This window comes from Ascaphus truei, chromosome 3, assembly GCF_040206685.1.
Source record: "Ascaphus truei isolate aAscTru1 chromosome 3, aAscTru1.hap1, whole genome shotgun sequence".
NCBI lineage: Eukaryota > Metazoa > Chordata > Amphibia > Anura > Ascaphidae > Ascaphus > Ascaphus truei.
In genome coordinates this window covers 250503539-250521430 of record NC_134485.1, presented here as the reverse complement: position 1 = coordinate 250521430, position 17892 = coordinate 250503539, and the positions used below count along the sequence as shown (strand labels likewise).

Sequence of the window (17892 nt, the reverse complement as noted above, 5' to 3'; positions counted from 1 at the left end):
CCATGGGCTCTTGGGAGTGGACAAGACCTTTGGATTACTACGAGACCGGTTCTTCTGGCCCAATATGAGGGAATCGGTAGAACATCACTGCCGAAGGTGCTTGCGGTGTATCCAGCATAAAACACTGCCCACCCGGGCAGCCCCAATGGTCCACTTAAACAGCTCTGGTCCTATGGACCTTGTATGTATGGACTTTCTGTGTATTAAGCCAGATTCAAGGGGTATCGGGAATGTGCTCGTGATAACTGACAACTACACCCGGTACGCCGAAGCCTTCCCCACCAAAGACCAAAAGGCCCTCACTGTAAATAAGGTACTATAGGAGAGGTACATCGTCCACTACGGGCTACTCAACCAAATGCATTCGGACCAGGGGCGTGACTTCAAGAGCAAACTTATCAAAGAGCTGCTGAAATTACTCAACATTGAGAAGTTCCGCACGACCCCCTATCATCCTGAAAGAGATGCCCTACTGGAACGGGACCCTGAGAAGACAGGATAGAGTAAACATGTGGAGCACTTGGTGCACGCCTGCAAATGCACTAGGCATGAGTCCACAGGGTTTTTACCATACTTTATGATGTTCAGCAGAGAAGCCAGGTTAAGGGAAGTGAGGCATTTAAAGGTGTTGTGGATTTGATCATAAGAAAAGCAGTTCTTACTTAAATGCCGCCCTGAAGAGTGGGTAACGAAAGCCCACCACCTTCCAGCTGGCTGCCAAAATGACTGATGAATACATGAATACATGGTGGCCCGACCCCAACTCTGCCAGCCCCGCTGATCGCCCCAGCGCTCCTGTCGCTGATGTGCCGGCTTCTCCAACCACAGCAGCTCTCTGAGCCTTTGCTCCTGCCTGGAAACCAGTCACAACGCCCCCCAGTTCCTGAGCCCGGCAGACCAACTTCATCCACAAGAACAAGTGCTGTGGCTGCAATCACACAATCCACCTGAGGCAGGACTGCCCCACTGCTCCTGTGGCCAGCAGACCCCACTCCTCACCCAGGCATCTCGTCTCCTATGTAATGGATGGCGCTTCAGCCTCGACTATCTCGGCAAGACCCAGAGTGGCACCATGGTTAATGGGATGTACAGCGTGTGCTGAGTTGACCTGCGACCCGAGGACCTGCACCGGCATCTTCTGCGACCTGTGGTCATCAACCGTTGGTGGGTGTCTGGACCTGATCACGCCAGAGAAAAGGCTATCCAGCAAAAAGATGCAGGTCAATGTGGCAACGGAACCGGCGAAGCGCTATAGGTTGCCCGGGTGTACCTAGGAGCATGAACAGCGGTATCCGTAAGGTTAGTGTGATGCCTGGTATCGATGCCAACATCCTGCTCAGCTGCAATCTGATCAAGTACTCTTGAGGGTTCCAGGAGCGCCCAGCAGCACCCATCGCAGCTGTAACCCCACCCACCCCCACTCCATCTCTGGGGTGATTGGCTCTGCTTTGTGAGAGTTCAATCCCGAACCCCCCAGCATCCCCTCCCCAGCCGCACAGGCTGATCCCCTGAGCCTCCGTCTGCATCAGTCAAGGGCTCACCCAGGCACACCAGCGATGCCAACTGATCATGGGTGCCATCCAGACCCTGTGTAGTCCCGATCCTGCTACCCCAACCCCAGAGGACTTGGATTTGCTTTTCTGCTACCAGGTATCCTGGGCAGAGGAGGATTCTGGAGCCCCAGTTGGTCTCGATCTTGAGGTTCAACCCTGGAGGTGTCTTGTCTCAGAGCTCTTGGCATAGAGGGAAGGTGTGACAGAAAGGGCCCCAGGGACATGTATAATAAAGTTTAAGCCCAGTCCCTGGCCCATCCTCCCTTCCCTGGCCCATCCTCCCTTCCCTGAGGCTCATCTGGCTACCAGACCCCAGGGTTACTAGGCATTAATGTACTATGTAAGCCCTTGCATACCTGTACCGTGATTCTTTTATTCCTGTTGTGTAAGTGTAATAAAGTATAAAATTTGATTTGTGCAACAATAAAGCAGAGCCAGAGTCTCTGGACATGCAGGGCTGAGAAACATTTTGTGCAGCCTGCATGAGCAGAGATAATGGCTGCTGTTGGGTCTGGAGGGGGAGGAGAGGGGCAGGGGACAAAGGAAATGTTACCCTGGGGCGGAGATCGGGCCAGGGGGGGATCCGCCCGAAGACCGGAGCCATTTGCTGCCTCCCCAGCCAGAACAGTGCCAGCACAGAGGGAGGGGAAGCCGTTGCCAAGTCCCCCTGGTAGGTGCTGTGCTCATTGTGCTGCGCTCTTTGTCCTGTTTGAATTTCCCTCCACAAAGCCCTTTAACTCTAAAAACCCGCCCTCAGCCCTGAATTGTCCATGGAGTCAAGCCCTCGCTTCCTGATTGGTCCGTGAGCTAAATCTGCTCTCATGGTTGCCAGCCCCTCTACCATGATTTCTTATGGCAGAGGGGAAGATAGAAAAAGAGGACCCGATCAGCGCTCCAGAGGTTAATGCTGAGCCTGTCGTGTAAACTGACTAAGGCTAAGGCTCCGGTAACTTCGCTGCAACGCCCGCCCGCGAGATTGGCAGCCCGTGCAGACGATTCACCGGTCTGCAGCTCACTGCAGGAAGAGAGACCGGTGGGGAGGGGAGGGGGTGTGGCGGGGGAGTGACGGGGGCGCGGCCATGACATCACCCGGCAGGTTCGCCCTCATTGGCTGAACCGCCGGGGGGCGTGCTTTATCGCTCGTCGCGAGTCCTGCTCTCAATTCTAATGAGAGCAGGAGCAACTCTCGCCCCAGCGCTGCGGCCCCGGCGCCATTGAGGGGAGGGCTCTAGTCCGTGCAGCGTCCGCCACAGCGGGCGCTGTAGTAGGCAGCGGGGGCAAGGCCTTAGTGGTGTACTTCGAAGCTGTGCCGGACACCTGAAGACGAATAGGAGAGCTCTGAAAAGCAGGAAATTTGAACTTGCTTTGCGATCCAGGACTGTAGCTGAGCCGAAGAAGTGGAGAGCAGGATTTTCAGCTGGAGATTTGAAAGTGCTATTCCGCAAATCGCACCAGAAAGGTCCGGACAGTCTCTATCCCCACAGGAGTAGAAGTGGAACATGGTAAGCCTTGGAAGTGGTGCCTGGCACCTAGGTAGCTAGGATTTCACCTGAATTCATTGTTGGTGAATGTACGCTCTGTTTGTGATTTTGAGCTGTGCTTGCTGTCTGTGGCTAGAATAAACACTGTTTATTCATGTTTTGCCTGATCTGGGTGATAAGTTCTGGTCTTCCGTGACACCTTATATCATCACTTGCTCTTTTGAGGGAGCCAGGTTAATTTTGAAGCAATATTTTGCCCAGCAGCATATTCCTATTTAATGAGGAGATTTCCTTATAATTTTCTGAAAATGGTGTTAATATAAACTCCCTACAAAAAAAAAATGAAGCATTTTGTACCTGCCTTTTCTCTAAATAAGGATTTTATGTGTTGGGTCAGTATGGAAGTGTCAGAAACTTAGGCTGTGCTTATAGTGCCGGCGACGTCGTGTCAAAACAAATACATTGCTGCCGTCGCGTGCGGTTATAGTAAGTGCAGCACAACGGAGCGACGGCTTGGTCGCGATCGCTGGAAGTCATCTCAATTTGATTTTTCCAGCGACCGCAGCCTGACGTTACCGTCACTGGCACTTTAAGCGTATCCTTACCGGTGTAATTATGGGATCTGCAGAAGCTAGACGTTATAAAACTCTGTTTCTCAGTTACAGGGAGTTGTTATTCACTAAAGCCTCCCTGCTGCAAAACTAGAGCAAAAGAATTCAACAAATATATATATGAAAAGGACAAAATCCCAAGGTTCTGCCTTTCTATGATTGAGATGGTGCTATTGTTGGCCGTGGTCTTGCTGGCAGCAGCCCTTCTTGTGTATTGTTATACTGGACCACGCTGTCACTCCTCAGCCTGTGAGGGAGAAGCGGTTGCCTTGGTGATGTTGCTCTGCAAGTCTGTTGAAGGCTGCCGCCGTGACGTCACAATAACGCGATAGCTCGGTCGCTCGAGACTTGGCAAAGGCGCGAGATTTCTAGGAGCCAGCACTGAGCGGCGCCAACCATTACATGGTGGTATTTCGTGTTTAAACTGTGGATGAACCGACTTCTGAAAGTAGGTTTTCTTTCTGTTGGGACTTTCCGCAGAGCGCTCTTAATGGTGCAAAGGTTTTCGTACGGGGTATAGGGGAGCGGAGATGAAGGGATGGTGCCGGGGTCGGGAGCTGCAGCACCCGCCAGCCCAATGCGAGATGGGGTGCAGACGTGCAGGCGCGAGGCGATGGCAGCGAGGGCGCGCGCGCAGTGTCGGGGAAGCATCGTGACGTCACCGTGCCGCCGGCTGCTATGGAAGCCAGCACCTGTGTCACAGAGACAGACACGCCGACATGCACACACACACACACAGGGGTCACTTGCACGTGGATGCGTTATTAGGAAGTGGAAAACGTAGAGCAAGTTTTGACTGAGGGGCGCTCGGAGTGTCTTCTCCATGTCCTGTAATATAGTGCGCGCTCGCGCGTCAGTTATAATTGGCTGTGTTTTAGCCAGACGTTTCTATACTAGGGACGCGCAGGGCCGTGAGCGGTGGCGCGGCAGACCAGGGAAATGACAATAAAATAGTATTTTTTTGCTGCTGCCACGCTGCGAACCAGTCAGCCAAGCCTAAGGCCTCGGCCAGGTAGGCAATGGGCGCGCTGGTGCTCATGCGCTGCGCCCTGCTCGGCCGGGCGATTTCGTGGTGGCTAGGTGTATGCGCGTCTGTGGGCACGGCCACGATGTCACTGAGCTGGTTTGCCCTCATTGGGCGAACCGCTCACGTGACGCGCTTGCAATCAGCAAATTGAAATTTGCTTGTTCGGCAAGCAGCTAAGTGCCACGCTGGCCACCCACATTGTCGCAATGCGTCTCATCGTGGCGAGCATGAGCACGCCCGCCTGCTCGGCGCCACCCTGGACAAAGCCTAACGCTGTGATGTCAGACACCGCTTGCAGCCTACCAACTAAACGCGCCTGCATGCGCAGCAGCAAGAACTATAAAACAAGCCTTATAAGCTGTTGCTGAAAGAGGAGAATCGGTTAAAGCAACTTGGGATGCCCCTAAAAAGGGGCATCCCAAGGAGAGTAAAAAATGGGTGCTAGAAGCAAGAAATTCTGGTCAAGGAGTAGCAATATGCAAAAGGCAGCCAAGCACACCAAATGATTGGAAAATTCACAATGTAGCAAAAAGGGTAATTTTAATGCACCTTTTTGTCAGTGATCCCTGTCATAATTACATGCCCTTTGATCTGTTTTCTCCAACCCTTGACGCCCTTCCCATCCACCCTGGAAGCCCTCTGTATCTGAACCTACTGCACGCCTGGGCTCTTCTGCTAATGGCAGAAATGTGTTCCGGTAAGAGCAATTCCACTGAATGCTAAGGAACTGTCCGACTAGAATATTTCTAATCATTGGTCAATAATTTAAATATGCACTTGTTATGTTTTTGATATGGAGTCTAATTTTCTGATACAGTCGTTTTGCACTATAAATGTATGTATGACTTCACTTACTGTTGGTCTCTGAAAAAGCGCCCAGCAAGGGTGTGAAACGCATTAGGGCTGTTATATAGTGTGTGTGACCGTGCGCGCGCCTGTGTGAAGGCGCGTGCACGTGCCACACGCGCGCGCGCGTGTGTGTGTGTGTGTGTGTGTGTGTGTTTTCAAATAAATCCTGTAAATATTTTTTTAATAACGTTGTACACACACGCACACACACACTTACATTTTCAGCGGCGGTAGCGGCGCGAATGCTTTCTTTTTTTCAATTTCCCCCCTGTCGGCCGCTTCCACTCCCCTCTCTAACGTCAGCCAACTATAAATACCGCGCGCACGGCGCAGCAAGCGCAGGCACTATAGAACAGACCTTGGGCTGCAGCCAGGGTGAATGGGAGCGCGCTGACGCTCGAGCTCTGCGCTAATTTAAGGCATGTATTATAGTAAGCGCAGGCGTGTGTGCGCGTACAGCGTGGATCATGCGTTTAGTGCCTACAGGCCAAACTGTGACGTGTGGCTAGGAGGCGTGGCCATGACATCACAGCGGTATTCTTTGTATTTCCACACAGCTGTTGCGCGAATGCTGTCTGCCGTGTGCACGCGTGTCAGCACTGGTTAAAATGTCATAGGGAGAAAGGTATTTATCATTGCTGCGCCAGAGCTTTGTATAATGCCAGCTTTACTTGGGGGATTTGTGGCCAGCCCGTTGCGCGCTTGGGGGGCGTGTTGGGGGTGCAGTCATGATGTCACGGAGCTGGTTCGTCCTCATTGGGCGAACCGCTCACATGACGCGGCAGAAACAAATTTACTTGTCTTTGCAAGCAGCTGAGTGCAATGCGCTCACGCTCACGCTGGACAAACACATTGTACAAATGTGTTTCATCACGCTAAGCACAAGCCCCTCAGCGTCACCCTGGCCGCAGCCTTAGGCTGCGCTTATAGTCACCCTGGCCGCAGCCTTAGGCTGCACTAATAGTGCCTGGCGACGCCGCTCCGAAACAAATCCATTGACTCCGTCGCAAGCGCTTATAGTAAGAGCGACAGCGAAGGAGTGACCAAACATTTTGAGCCGGGTAAATTTGATTTTTTAGAGACAGTCGCCACGTGACAGCCTATGAACCAATCAATGAACCAATCAATGATCTGGTCGCCCGCGACATCGCCGCAATGCGAATTACAATTTTCACTAGTGGCGATGGGTGATGTCACCCGTCAATGTCGCGCGCACTATAAGCGCGGCCTTTCAACCAATGCAACTCTATCGCTCCATGATTCCTGGAAACATATTAATGAAACAAAATGTACACTTTTGAAGTCAAACTTCTTTGGTGGCACCTACAAAAATTTAACTTGGGCAAATCTCCTTCATGGTGATGGAAGTGACGTCGACGCCAAACTATGTGTACTGGAAGTGTCATAAGTGAATTGTGCTGCATGCGCAGAAATGAACGTCGCTCGCGCATGCGCAGAGACTCACATATGCACTATATTTGAGGAATTGCCAGTAACTGCAAATACAATTGTTCTCTACAAATATACCACTTATAATACTGTAATAAACAAAAGTGAAAAAGATGCAAGGTATACATATAACACATGAATTCTATATAGATTATAATATATTAACTAATGATTAATAAAAAAACTTCTTAGTGTTTTGTCACTGAAATTGTATTTTGATGTTTTTTGATTGAATTAAAGACTTTTGAGTATAATTACAATTTCCCTGAAAAAAAACGTTAAGGAAACAAAAATGCATGGTTTCACTTAGGCTGCGTCCCCGCTAGCTCTGAGCTCGCTGAGCGGGCGGTGCTTGGCGAGGTGACTTGCATATAAATATATATGCAGGTCCCCGCTCACGCGATGCGCGCATATGCGCGTGCACACGTTCACCAGCGCTCTGCACTTAGCTAAACAAAATTTTTATACTCTAGCGCGCTCAGCTTCCTTTGCCTCGTGTCCCCCCCCCCCCCCCCTGCCGCGAGCGCTTGCGAAATTTTAAAGGACAACCTGCGCTCATGCTTGGAGAGCTCTCCAAGCATGAGCAAGCTCAGCGCCAGCGGGGACAAAGACTTAGGCTTAGTCCATAGACACTTCGCCCGTGCGGAGGCGCACTGATGCTCAGGGATAGCGGTGCTTTCCCCGGCCTTAGAGAGCGCGCGCTGTCTGGGGTCGGGCCAGTGACGTCACGGAGCTGTTTCGCCTTCATTGGGCGAACCGCTCACGTGACCGGCCCTGTGCTCCGGCGAGCTCTGAAACTTAATATTTAAGACACACGCTTCCGCAGGCGTGTGGAAGCGTGCGCGAGCCCCTGCTAATGCCGCTCTCATTGCGGCTGCAGGGGCTCAGTGCCGAGCAGCAGCGCTCCTCAGCACGGGTCAGCGCCTAAGCGCTGACCATGCCCGAGGCCCACAATGCACGTGCTTTCCACACACCATTTTTCCCTGTAGGAAATGTTTACATTTCTGTTTCACGTATTGAGGAAGGTTCCTGTTGCCTATTCTAAATGACAGCCACCTTTTTTATAAGCATTTAAAAAAAAAAAAGGATCATAAATGCATAAGGTGTATTGTTTGCGTTTATGCTAATATATTCAACTTTTTTTGTGTGACAGGTTGAAACACCCCTCAAGGAGGCTGTATTCTCTGAAAGGTCTGACCTTTTCTGACAAGAGTAGCAACATTCATCATGCCCATGAACAAAGTTCTCCTGCCTGTATTAAAAATGAAAGTAGATGAAGTCTTCCTGTGTTGGTTGAGCGAAACACCAACACAGTTGCTACTGAAGGACTTTTTAAGAAGGACTAAGAATGGAGAGAGACTTTCTATTGGCACGGAGGACCCTGGAGACGCAGAGCAGCTTATTTCTAGCAAAAAAAATCTGCATTCAACCCAGACTGTGCTAGATGATTTGTCTGGATCACCTTTGACTTCATGTAGTCCCCCATCTCATTCTCCTTCTTCTCTTCGTCTAAGCATGTTTGGAAGTCCAAGGAGTGGACATACTCCTAGAACTCGAAGGTCTACTGGCACAAAAGTGGTATGTATGCAAACTAGTGTTTTACACTGTGATGTGCTGATCGTCACTTTCATTTAAAGGTGCAATCCCACAGTCTGACAGAAAGACCTGTTGCATTTTGGTTAACTGGCTTCCCTAAACAAAATTAACAATATTAATAGCAAATGTTTGCCTGATTTCGTTTGTGGCATCTGGGTTACAAGCTGACTTTCTTGGGCATCTCTGAATAGGTGTTTGTCAAAGTGTTTTCTTTACCCTTAGCCCACCCTGTCCTTGGGGAACCTATGTTTAGGGGAGACGGGAAGAGTGAGCGGGGCTGACTGTACTTGAGAACACAGTCAGAAGCCGGAGAAAATTAAACCTTTCCCAAGTCTAAAGTTTAAAAATAATTCAAAATGACTTGTCAGATTTGGATACAAACATGCTTTTTTCATCCAGATAAGACCTGTTAAAACATGTCACTATAATTAGTTCACTTTTGGTCTTGTGAGGGATTGCCCATTTAAAGGGGATATCTCTTTTTGGACCAAAATGAAGTAATTAATGCCAGTGACCTGTTTAAGGGGTTACATCTGTAATTGATGGCATTGTGTGTTTTATTTTAATTTTTTTATTTTTTTACTCAGGTCTAACACCAGAAGTATTTTTAATTTTGTTTTTTTTTAAGTTGGACTTGGCATAGCGGAACGGAAAAGAGAGGGATGAGGTTTGATTTCTGGCTACTTCTGTGTGATGTCCTGGTATATTGCAAAGCCAGAGCCCTCTCTCTCCCCTTTCCCTTCTCTTTATTGTTTTTCTGATGAGGGCATGGAGGGGGTTAATGGGAAATAAAACATTTTCCCATTCAGAGGCACCTGAGAAATTCAACGTGTAATTAATACAGAGGAAAAAAAAGATAAAAGCACCAAAATATTTGTGATGATCAAAATTGTTTAGGGGAGTCAGTTTGCATGTTTTCTTGATCCTAACACTTTTTTTTTTTTTTTTTGCTTTCAGTGATAGCTTGTTTTTTGTTTTTTTAAGTCCACATTCTGTCTTGCCTATGTAAATGCATGTTGATCCTTAATGGTCATGCAGTATCTGGAAACTACTTACTGTATATGCTTAGTACTTCCTCTGCACAAAATCAATGGCTTCTGGAATGCTGCACTACTCACGCTGGCTGTTGACCAGCACCGTGTGGGCTTAAATTTAACTATGCAATATATAGATTTATTGAATGTGTGCAAATGCACGTGTTTGCTTGTGTTTCCATGTCTTGAAGAAAACACTGATAAGTGACGAGAGGTTGTCACTAAAGGTCCCTATAAACTGCACTCATTGTAAATTGTGATTATATATACATAAAGTACCAGTTAAATAACTAGTACCACTAATTCGAAAATATTGCAGACCAAATGGGAAATATCCACATAACCATAACTATAACACAACATGAACATATACAATTTTATTACATGCTAAAAAATGACGAAATGCATAAAATGACAACTAACTATAACTAAAAGAGTCCCCGTGACGGAAAGTATAGGGTAAATAAGAGTGCTAGTATGAACACGTGTAAAGCCCCGTCAGAACATAAGGGGCCAGTGTCCAAAGTATACTAACATTGCTAATTAGCTTCACCACAAAACACTGCAGAATAGCAGCATATCACAATAATAATTAGTTCCCCAAAAAAGCTCAAAATAAAGCATATCCAGAAGTAACAGTTAATGTCACTTATAGGTTGGTAACCATCATAATGATGGTACAAAGTGGACCTAAGGGGTTAATTGTAAAGTGGACTGAACAAATGCCCACACAGACAACAGTGAATGAGACTGCTGTTAGGAACAAGGTTGCCTGTAATAAGGCAGAGAGCATACAACCTGATGTGAAATGCTGCAAAGACACCAGTAGGATAGACGTCCTAAGTGGCTCACACGTCTTCAGTATAGATCAAAATCAGAAGCTGCAAGTGTTATCCGTCGCGTTCCCACTAGTTATTTAACTGGTACTTTATGTATAATCACAATTTACAATGAGTGCAGTTTATAGGGACCTTTAGTGACAACCTCTCACTTATCAGTGTTTTCTTTACGACTTTTTCCCTATGCACCGTTGATATCATCCTTTTGTAGTTGGTGAGCAAGATGTTTCTGTGTATTTTTTATGTTTCCATGTCTTGACAAGAATACTTGACTCTCATGGTCTATATATTATCTATACACTTTTGGCTTGGTGCCCATTGTAACACTGAATATAGATTTAAACTTATCTTTGGGAATCACATTGGTAAAATAACATCTGCTGAAATTAGCATTTTTCTATTCATGAGATATATTCTTTTGAACTTTAGCAATATAACTGTTCTGTTTTCATTGTGATTTTTGATCTCTGGACCTTTTGTATACTAAGCCACAAGTTCACTTCTATCAGCTTTGTGCATTGTATGAAGCAATATACGTTTTCTTTATGCCAGCGTAGTCAAGTCAAGAAATAACTGGGAATGTTGATTTAACACATGTATAAAGGAAGATAGCTGTGTAGACAAAGGAGGAACGATGTGTTTGTATTTAAAATACAGGTCATTTATTTTTTTATATATATTGATTGATTGTAAAGAAGGGTGTGTGGTTTTTTTTTGTTTTTTTTGTGACTAGAAGTTGAGTAATTTTGTGTGACTGGTTAAACTGGTGGATTTGGCCTTAAGGCCGCCACTTAGGGTTTTGTAATTATGTACAAGAAATGTCTAAAGAAAAGTCTCTGTTTCGGTCTTCAGCTACTGTACTACTGCAAAACATTGTACTCCCAGTTTCAAAAGCATGCTCTCAGGCAACCTGTAAAGCACAACGAGGGAGAGTTGTGGATCTTCAGAGTGATGAATAGGATTTAAAATTGCTTTTATCCCCAAGCTATCATTTGACAAATCATTTTTGCTAAGCAAAGCAAATTACTTCCAATTTTCTAACCACAAATGAATATAGGTCATGCAATAATGCCTGACACAACGCAAGACGTCTGTTTCTGGGTAATGCTGAGGCAAATACAGGGTAGTTTTCTTGTGGTTTTTGTTTCAATTTACCATTTCTGTTTTGTTTACATTTTTTTCTATGGAAAAAAAAAAAGAGACTTGTTATGATTCCTGCTACAAGACCAACATAAGTTCTTCATAGATGAAGGGACCTCTGAGGTTCCAAAAATGTGCACAAAGCTTTTATCTGTGAACTGTTGTTTTGGTCTAATAAGAGGTATTACAATACAATATAAAAGTCTTTACTTCTCCAGGACCAATATAGCTTACCAGAACGCGAAACTTTTAAAATGAAAAAAATATTATGTTTTAGAAGTATTTGGTAATAGTTTATTTTTGCCCCCCTTTTTTTTTACCTGTATTTCAAAATAGAGGGAATCAATCAGGTGTGTGTGGACCTGTAGAAGGCCTGCAAAACACCCTCATGCATATTTTATCTTAAGTTACTTGAAATGGATCCACCGATTCTGCATCTTCCTTCACCCAGGTTTAGGTGTCTAGGCTGCTTTAGAGCAGAGACTCTCTCCCAGAAGCCTATACCTTTTTTAACTCGTATGAGGTTAGTATCTTGCCACGTCCTGCAATTTAGAAACTTTTTTTTTTGTAGTTAAACATTTTCTTAGCTTCTGCAATGGGCTCTAGGGAAAACTTCAATCTAACTTCCCGGGAACGTTGTAGCTTTGGGTAGGAGTGTCTACCCGCCCCTCCAGTGAGCTGCATAATGCCGGCGCGCTGGTGAATACCGTCCCGCTCCAGCAATTAGTGGTTAGCACAGGAGGGGCGTAGGGCACTCTATTGAGAGCGGGAAGACTCTGCAATCCATGCCAGGAACATCTCTGCTCCTTCTGCATTGGAGACTAGAGCAGGTTGCTGGGGTGACCAGTGGTAGGGAGCCTGCCTTCTGTTTCTTCCCCCAAGTGTGCATAGTCTCAAAGGCATGCATTTCTCATACTGGATTAGTTGCTGTTGGGAGGCAGAGACTGTCTTGAATCTTTGTTGGTGGTACTTGTTACAAAGTAGAAACATTGTTCATAAAAGCAGCAAATATAATAATGTGTTTCTTTCAGAACAGAAAACTTTCTATAGCTTTTGTTGTAGCAATTAATTTTTTTTTTAAATTATTATAGACTTTTACCATTTTCTATAGTTTTATATAGTTATGCATTCATGGGTGGTATTAATGGGAAGAGTTTTTATGTCTTCTTGGATACATTAAACACAGATATCCTGGTTAACAAAAACATGCCAAAAACGTGAAAATTTGTTTTGGCCATACTCATGACAATACTCTGGCAGTGAAGTGGTTAAGGATCACTAGGCTTACCCAAGGACTTTAATACTACCTGAAAGTCCGTTTTGAAAAAAATCTTAGCCCGGTGGTTTCCTTATATCCAGCACCTGAGTGATGAGTTACTAAGTACTGTACAAAATATGAAATCTATAGATGCTTAGTTGTGGTCCCCTCCCCCCCCCCTTTATTTTTTATTTTTAATTAAGCAAACTCAAACATGTAATTTCCTGAGAGGACCAACTTGCAATTGTTTAACCACTTATTAAATGCAGGACCAGCCAAATCAGTTTTGGACATCTAAATATAAATGTCAGTTGGCCAGCAGACATCACATTTATAACCACAAGATATATAAACAGAGTAAATTAATTTTATCTTCCCCAATTGCGCTTTTAATGTGCAGTGTTTTTATAAACACACATAACTTAAGACCGAAAATATCTGAATTAACCTCCTATTTTTGTTTTCCTAAAGTTTTAATGGTATTTAAAGTTGTTGGTTAAGTGGTGCTGACTGTATTACCATAATTACATATATTTTGCCTGCCGTTTTTTATCAAGGAGGTGGAAAGTGTTCTCGTGACCTCAGTGGAAAAACTTGGAGAGAACATGAGTCTACAGGATAGTACTGCAACTGTAATTAGACAAAAACCGCTGCCTTGTGATCTGAAGAATAAAACTGCATGTGCTGGCACTTTGAGGCTCTTGAATTGAAGTTGTGGCTGCTCCTCACATAGTAATCTTCTATTTTAGGAAACCTAGTGAAAATTCCAGGATACAAATGCATTCCTGAAAGGATTAGTTACAAATTCAGTTCACGTCATCCATCTGCCTCTGCTTTTGACAGCTGGTGTAACACTGGCACCAGACACTAAAGATAGCCATCATTCATATTTTCTAGAATAACCACCTACTGCATGATATATGGGCAGATTTGCTTTGACTTGACAGCAGGAAACATTACCATATAGAAAAACTGCAAGCCAGCAGAAAATTATTGCAGTTTGGTATGTATTTTCACAGTGTTTTGTGTATTAAGCAGTCCTAATAAAGGATCCCTTAAATGATGCTCCCAAACTAGTCATTTTGGAACAGAGAAGGGATCAGTTCACCTTTCCTCCTCCAAAACTAATTTTGGCAGATCATATGTATATAAAATGTAACAAGGTCTGGATTTGTTTTTGTGGAAGTGCTTTAATTATTTGAGTGCCGGAAGGACCCCAGCCCCAGTGTCATGGCCCCTCCGGCACTCCCAATCATGTGATCGCTCTGTCACCAAAGATGAAGCTGAAGTGCCGAATCGCGTTCAGAGCGCAAGCCCTCCCCCCCACCCCCCACAAAACCGTGCAGGTTAGGTTATGACGTAGCTACTACTGTACGTCATGGGATCCCTGGTGTGCCAGAACCCACGACGTAGTAGCTATGTCTATACGGCACCCAAAAGGTTGGGTGAAATAAGTAAATTGTTGCTGTATTCCCTGATGTGTATATTAGTGTTGTACCGGGTCCTACGTTTTCTGAAAAACGGGTACACAAGCAAAATTAATCATTTTACCTGGCCAGTTACCCAGACGGTACTTACCTGCAGGGTGAGGAAGACCACAGCAACATCTGGGAGCAGCAGCAGAGGTCCTGGTGGTGGTGGCAGCAACAGAAGTCCTTGTTCAGCCTGCAAGAGCAGAGGGACTACAGCACACAGCTGATACCAGTGTGAGGCTGGGAACCATGTGACCGAAGCAGGAGTGTTTCTATTGGACAGTCGTGGAGGAGCCGGCTGTCCAATAGGCACGCTCTCCCGGCTCACACTGGTATCAGCTGTGTGCTGTATTCCTGCTGCTCCTGCCGGCTGAATACAGACTTCTGTTGCTGCCACCGCCTCCAGGACCTCTGCTGCTGCTCCCAGATGTCGCCACGGTCTTCCTCACCTTCCGTCGCCGGCTGCAGGTAAGTGATGAAGTATTTTCAGCAACTCTGACATTACCCGGTGCCGGTTGATACCCAATACCGGGCCCTGCCCCCTGCTGCCATGTTTGGGTAATGCCCGGGTAGCTGAAAAAGCACCGAGTTATTACCCGGTGCTCGGTACATCACTAGTGTATATATTAGTGCTGAGGTTGTGATGGGAATAATCCGTGAACACTTGGACTACGGCGGTTATGGATCCCTCATCACGTTTTATCCCGGTAGGTGTTTACTAATTGAAGTTTTGAGGCGTGCCTTTATACATATTAGATTTTTAATATGGTCCTCGGAGGGGGCTCCTATATGATGGTTTGTTGTTTGTTCTATATTTTTTCCTTTTAGTGAGCTCCTGTTCATCTTCTCTTTTTTTTTTTTTTTTTTGCACCCTTTAGCGAGCTTTATGCTTTTTGCACCCTTTAGCGAGCTTTGTGTGTGTATTCATGCAGAGGTTCAACCTGAAAATCCTTTGGTAGTGTAACATTTAGTGTGTGGCCCCTTCTGATGTTTCAGCATGTAATAACTTGTATTCCTTCCTTGTGTGGGATAATAGTTTTGAAGGGCTGTAATGTCTATTGTAAGCAGAGATCATGTGTCCTCAATATGTAGTCCTATTCAGTTACATGAAAACATTCTTATCGTACTTGATAAATGATTGCAGTTTTCGATGGGGGGAGAACAAAAACTTTCACTAATTGGATTGACAATGTAATCTATTGTCCAGCAACGGTAGTCATGTCTGGTTTCTCTATCTGAGGTAATTTCCAACATTAGACCGTGTAAAAATATGGGAACCTAGTCCTCTAAACCCATCTATTTACCCCATCGTGCATAATGCTACTTACCTACTTTTGATGCTTCCAAGGTGTAATACATAGTTGTGGTGGTAATTATTAGGAAGGATGTCATAATTGGAGATCGACAAATGTGTTATTTTGCTTCACGGGTTCAATTTTGGATTTTTGAATAAAATTAGAAAATTCGCAAATATTTTAAGGATCTTTTCCGGGTCAGAAATCGTTGTGAAATTTACCATTTTTTTTTGTACAAACCTAGATTTGTTGGGTTTTGTGATTAAAATGCTGGCATGTGTTTTTTAGATTTCTATTTGTTTTTTTGTTTAACTTGTCACAAATATATTTTATGACAAATATGGCATTTTTTTTTATAGTGGGAAATGCAAATGGCATGAAATGTTTCTCTAGTTGTGATTAATTTTTTTACAGTAACTTCTAGCACCTACTTATCACCACAAGTGAAACAAAAACATTATTTTAAATTAAATTATTTTAAATTGCCATTGCTTGAATAGTGTAAAGTACACAGTTGACTATGAATCCCTGGCTTTTGTTGAAGGTCTTGCAGAACTAGCCATTTTCATTTGACAGGAGTATGTGTTCAATGCTAGTAATATCTAAGTGGCAGAATAGGTGGTAAAAACATATAGTCGATAAACTAAACTAACTTTTTGAAAGAATGACTCCTGACTGGCTGCACAGATTTGTTTTCAGCGATGCATTATTGTAAAGATGTAGTAGAGCAAGTATGAGTTTTAGATTTGTATCGAGAGCTCTGAAGAAGAGTACGGCGAGATCCCGTGTTTGTTACATTCTGGTGGGAATTTTTTTTCCATGCAGTTGCTGAATTCACATTAATCTGAGTGTTGCCACATTATAAAATAAAAGAAAGCCTGTTATGTTTGTGATTAGTTTTGTGGACATACTTTATGTAGACTATAGAGCTGTATATGCTACTTATTGCAAAGTAATAAATGTACCTGCTTATGGTTTCCGAGGTTTAGTCTGGCATGCGGTCGCGCTTCCTTCACTTACCGAACATCCCACTACGGGAACAATTTACTTCATATCGCAAAGCCACTTCCTCTAACTTCTTTAAAGACTTTGTCTGTATCCTACTTTAAACATGTTTGTGACTATAACTTGGTATGTTATCAACTGATTTTGTACCGAGGACATACTTGAAAACGAGAAATAACTCAATGTATTTTCCTGGTAAAATATTTTTTATAATTTTTTTAATTTTATTTTTTAACCCCTTCAGTGCCGGTGGGTAATGCCACAACCCGTGAGCATGGACCATCCGGCACTTCTGAATTACGTGACTACTCTTTGGACCTGTTTCTGTCCAGGTCCGTTGGATCGAATGTGATGGGCAGTGTGGTACGCAATGGAGCACCGATCATGTACAGCCATAATTTATTTTATTTTTTTAGCGCAGAGGCCAATGGTGTGTGTCATCAAGGCCCCTGGGGTGCCACTTTTCTTGATGTGCACCATACATCATTAGGGCACTGAAGCGGTTAAAGCAGCAAATACGTCCTATTTTCAGCTCTGGCAACCCTTTGGTTCACAATTGTCACGTGTGCTCACCACAAACTGGACTAGACCGCTGGGCTGAGGTGGGAATGTATATAACCGCCACCCTACAACCACGGGATCAGGTCCGGAGGTCAGAGTTGTGTAGCCGGGTCAGGGTAGGAGACTTCGGGTATGTCGTGGTACTTGCCATGGTCCGGGGTTGGAGAGAGAAGAGTAGTCGATATCCGTAAGCCGTGGTCGGGGAGAGAGTGGGGGTCCAATAACAAGCCGAAGTCCAGGGGTACAGAAGAGACAGGCCCAGGTACGAACAGGGGTCAGAACACAGGTCAGGCAAGAACAGGCGAAACTCAGGAAGCAGTGAGCACAGCACATAAACATCAGTTTATGCTCAGCAACTTGCACAGGAACAGACAGGGTAAATGAAGGAGGTGGGAGGCAGCAGTGGAGTGACATCAGACATAGACCACGAACCGATAGGAGGAAGAAATAGCTGATGCCTTTCTTGGGATCAGCTGCCGCGCTGCGTGCGCGCGTGTAGTGGGGCGAGTGCATTGCCAGTAGGAGCCATGGCGACGTGCCGGAGGCATGTCTCTGCAGGTGTATTATTAGGTAGGTGCGCAGACAGGGGTCTGCGCGCACACCAGGTACCGTTGCATAACGCGGCAGAGGGACAGCCTAGCAGCTATCATGACAGCAAGATGCTTACAGGTGAAGTTACCAGGTTTAAATTTAAATTGATTATTTATTTATAAAATATTTTA

General features: G+C 45.2%; 1 protein-coding gene across 5 annotated transcripts in view; it reads left to right on the top strand.

Annotated features, from left to right (window-relative positions):
- The first annotated feature begins 3993 nt into the window (after window positions 1-3993).
- The window catches only part of LOC142489585 (serine/threonine-protein phosphatase 2A regulatory subunit B'' subunit beta-like), a 68880-nt gene continuing 54981 nt past the window's right edge, over window positions 3994-17892 (top strand). For 2 of the 5 annotated variants that reach the window (XM_075590609.1, XM_075590614.1), the window contains exons 1-2: window positions 3994-4093; window positions 8124-8548. In XM_075590609.1, the coding sequence (XP_075446724.1) occupies window positions 8198-8548 (351 nt within the window). In that variant the 5' untranslated portion in view covers window positions 3994-4093; window positions 8124-8197. Of the gene's footprint in view, window positions 4094-4296; window positions 5370-5698; window positions 6147-6198; window positions 7091-8123; window positions 8549-17892 lie in introns of those variants that run through there. The other 3 variants (XM_075590610.1, XM_075590613.1, XM_075590611.1) reach the window with 3 other exon arrangements.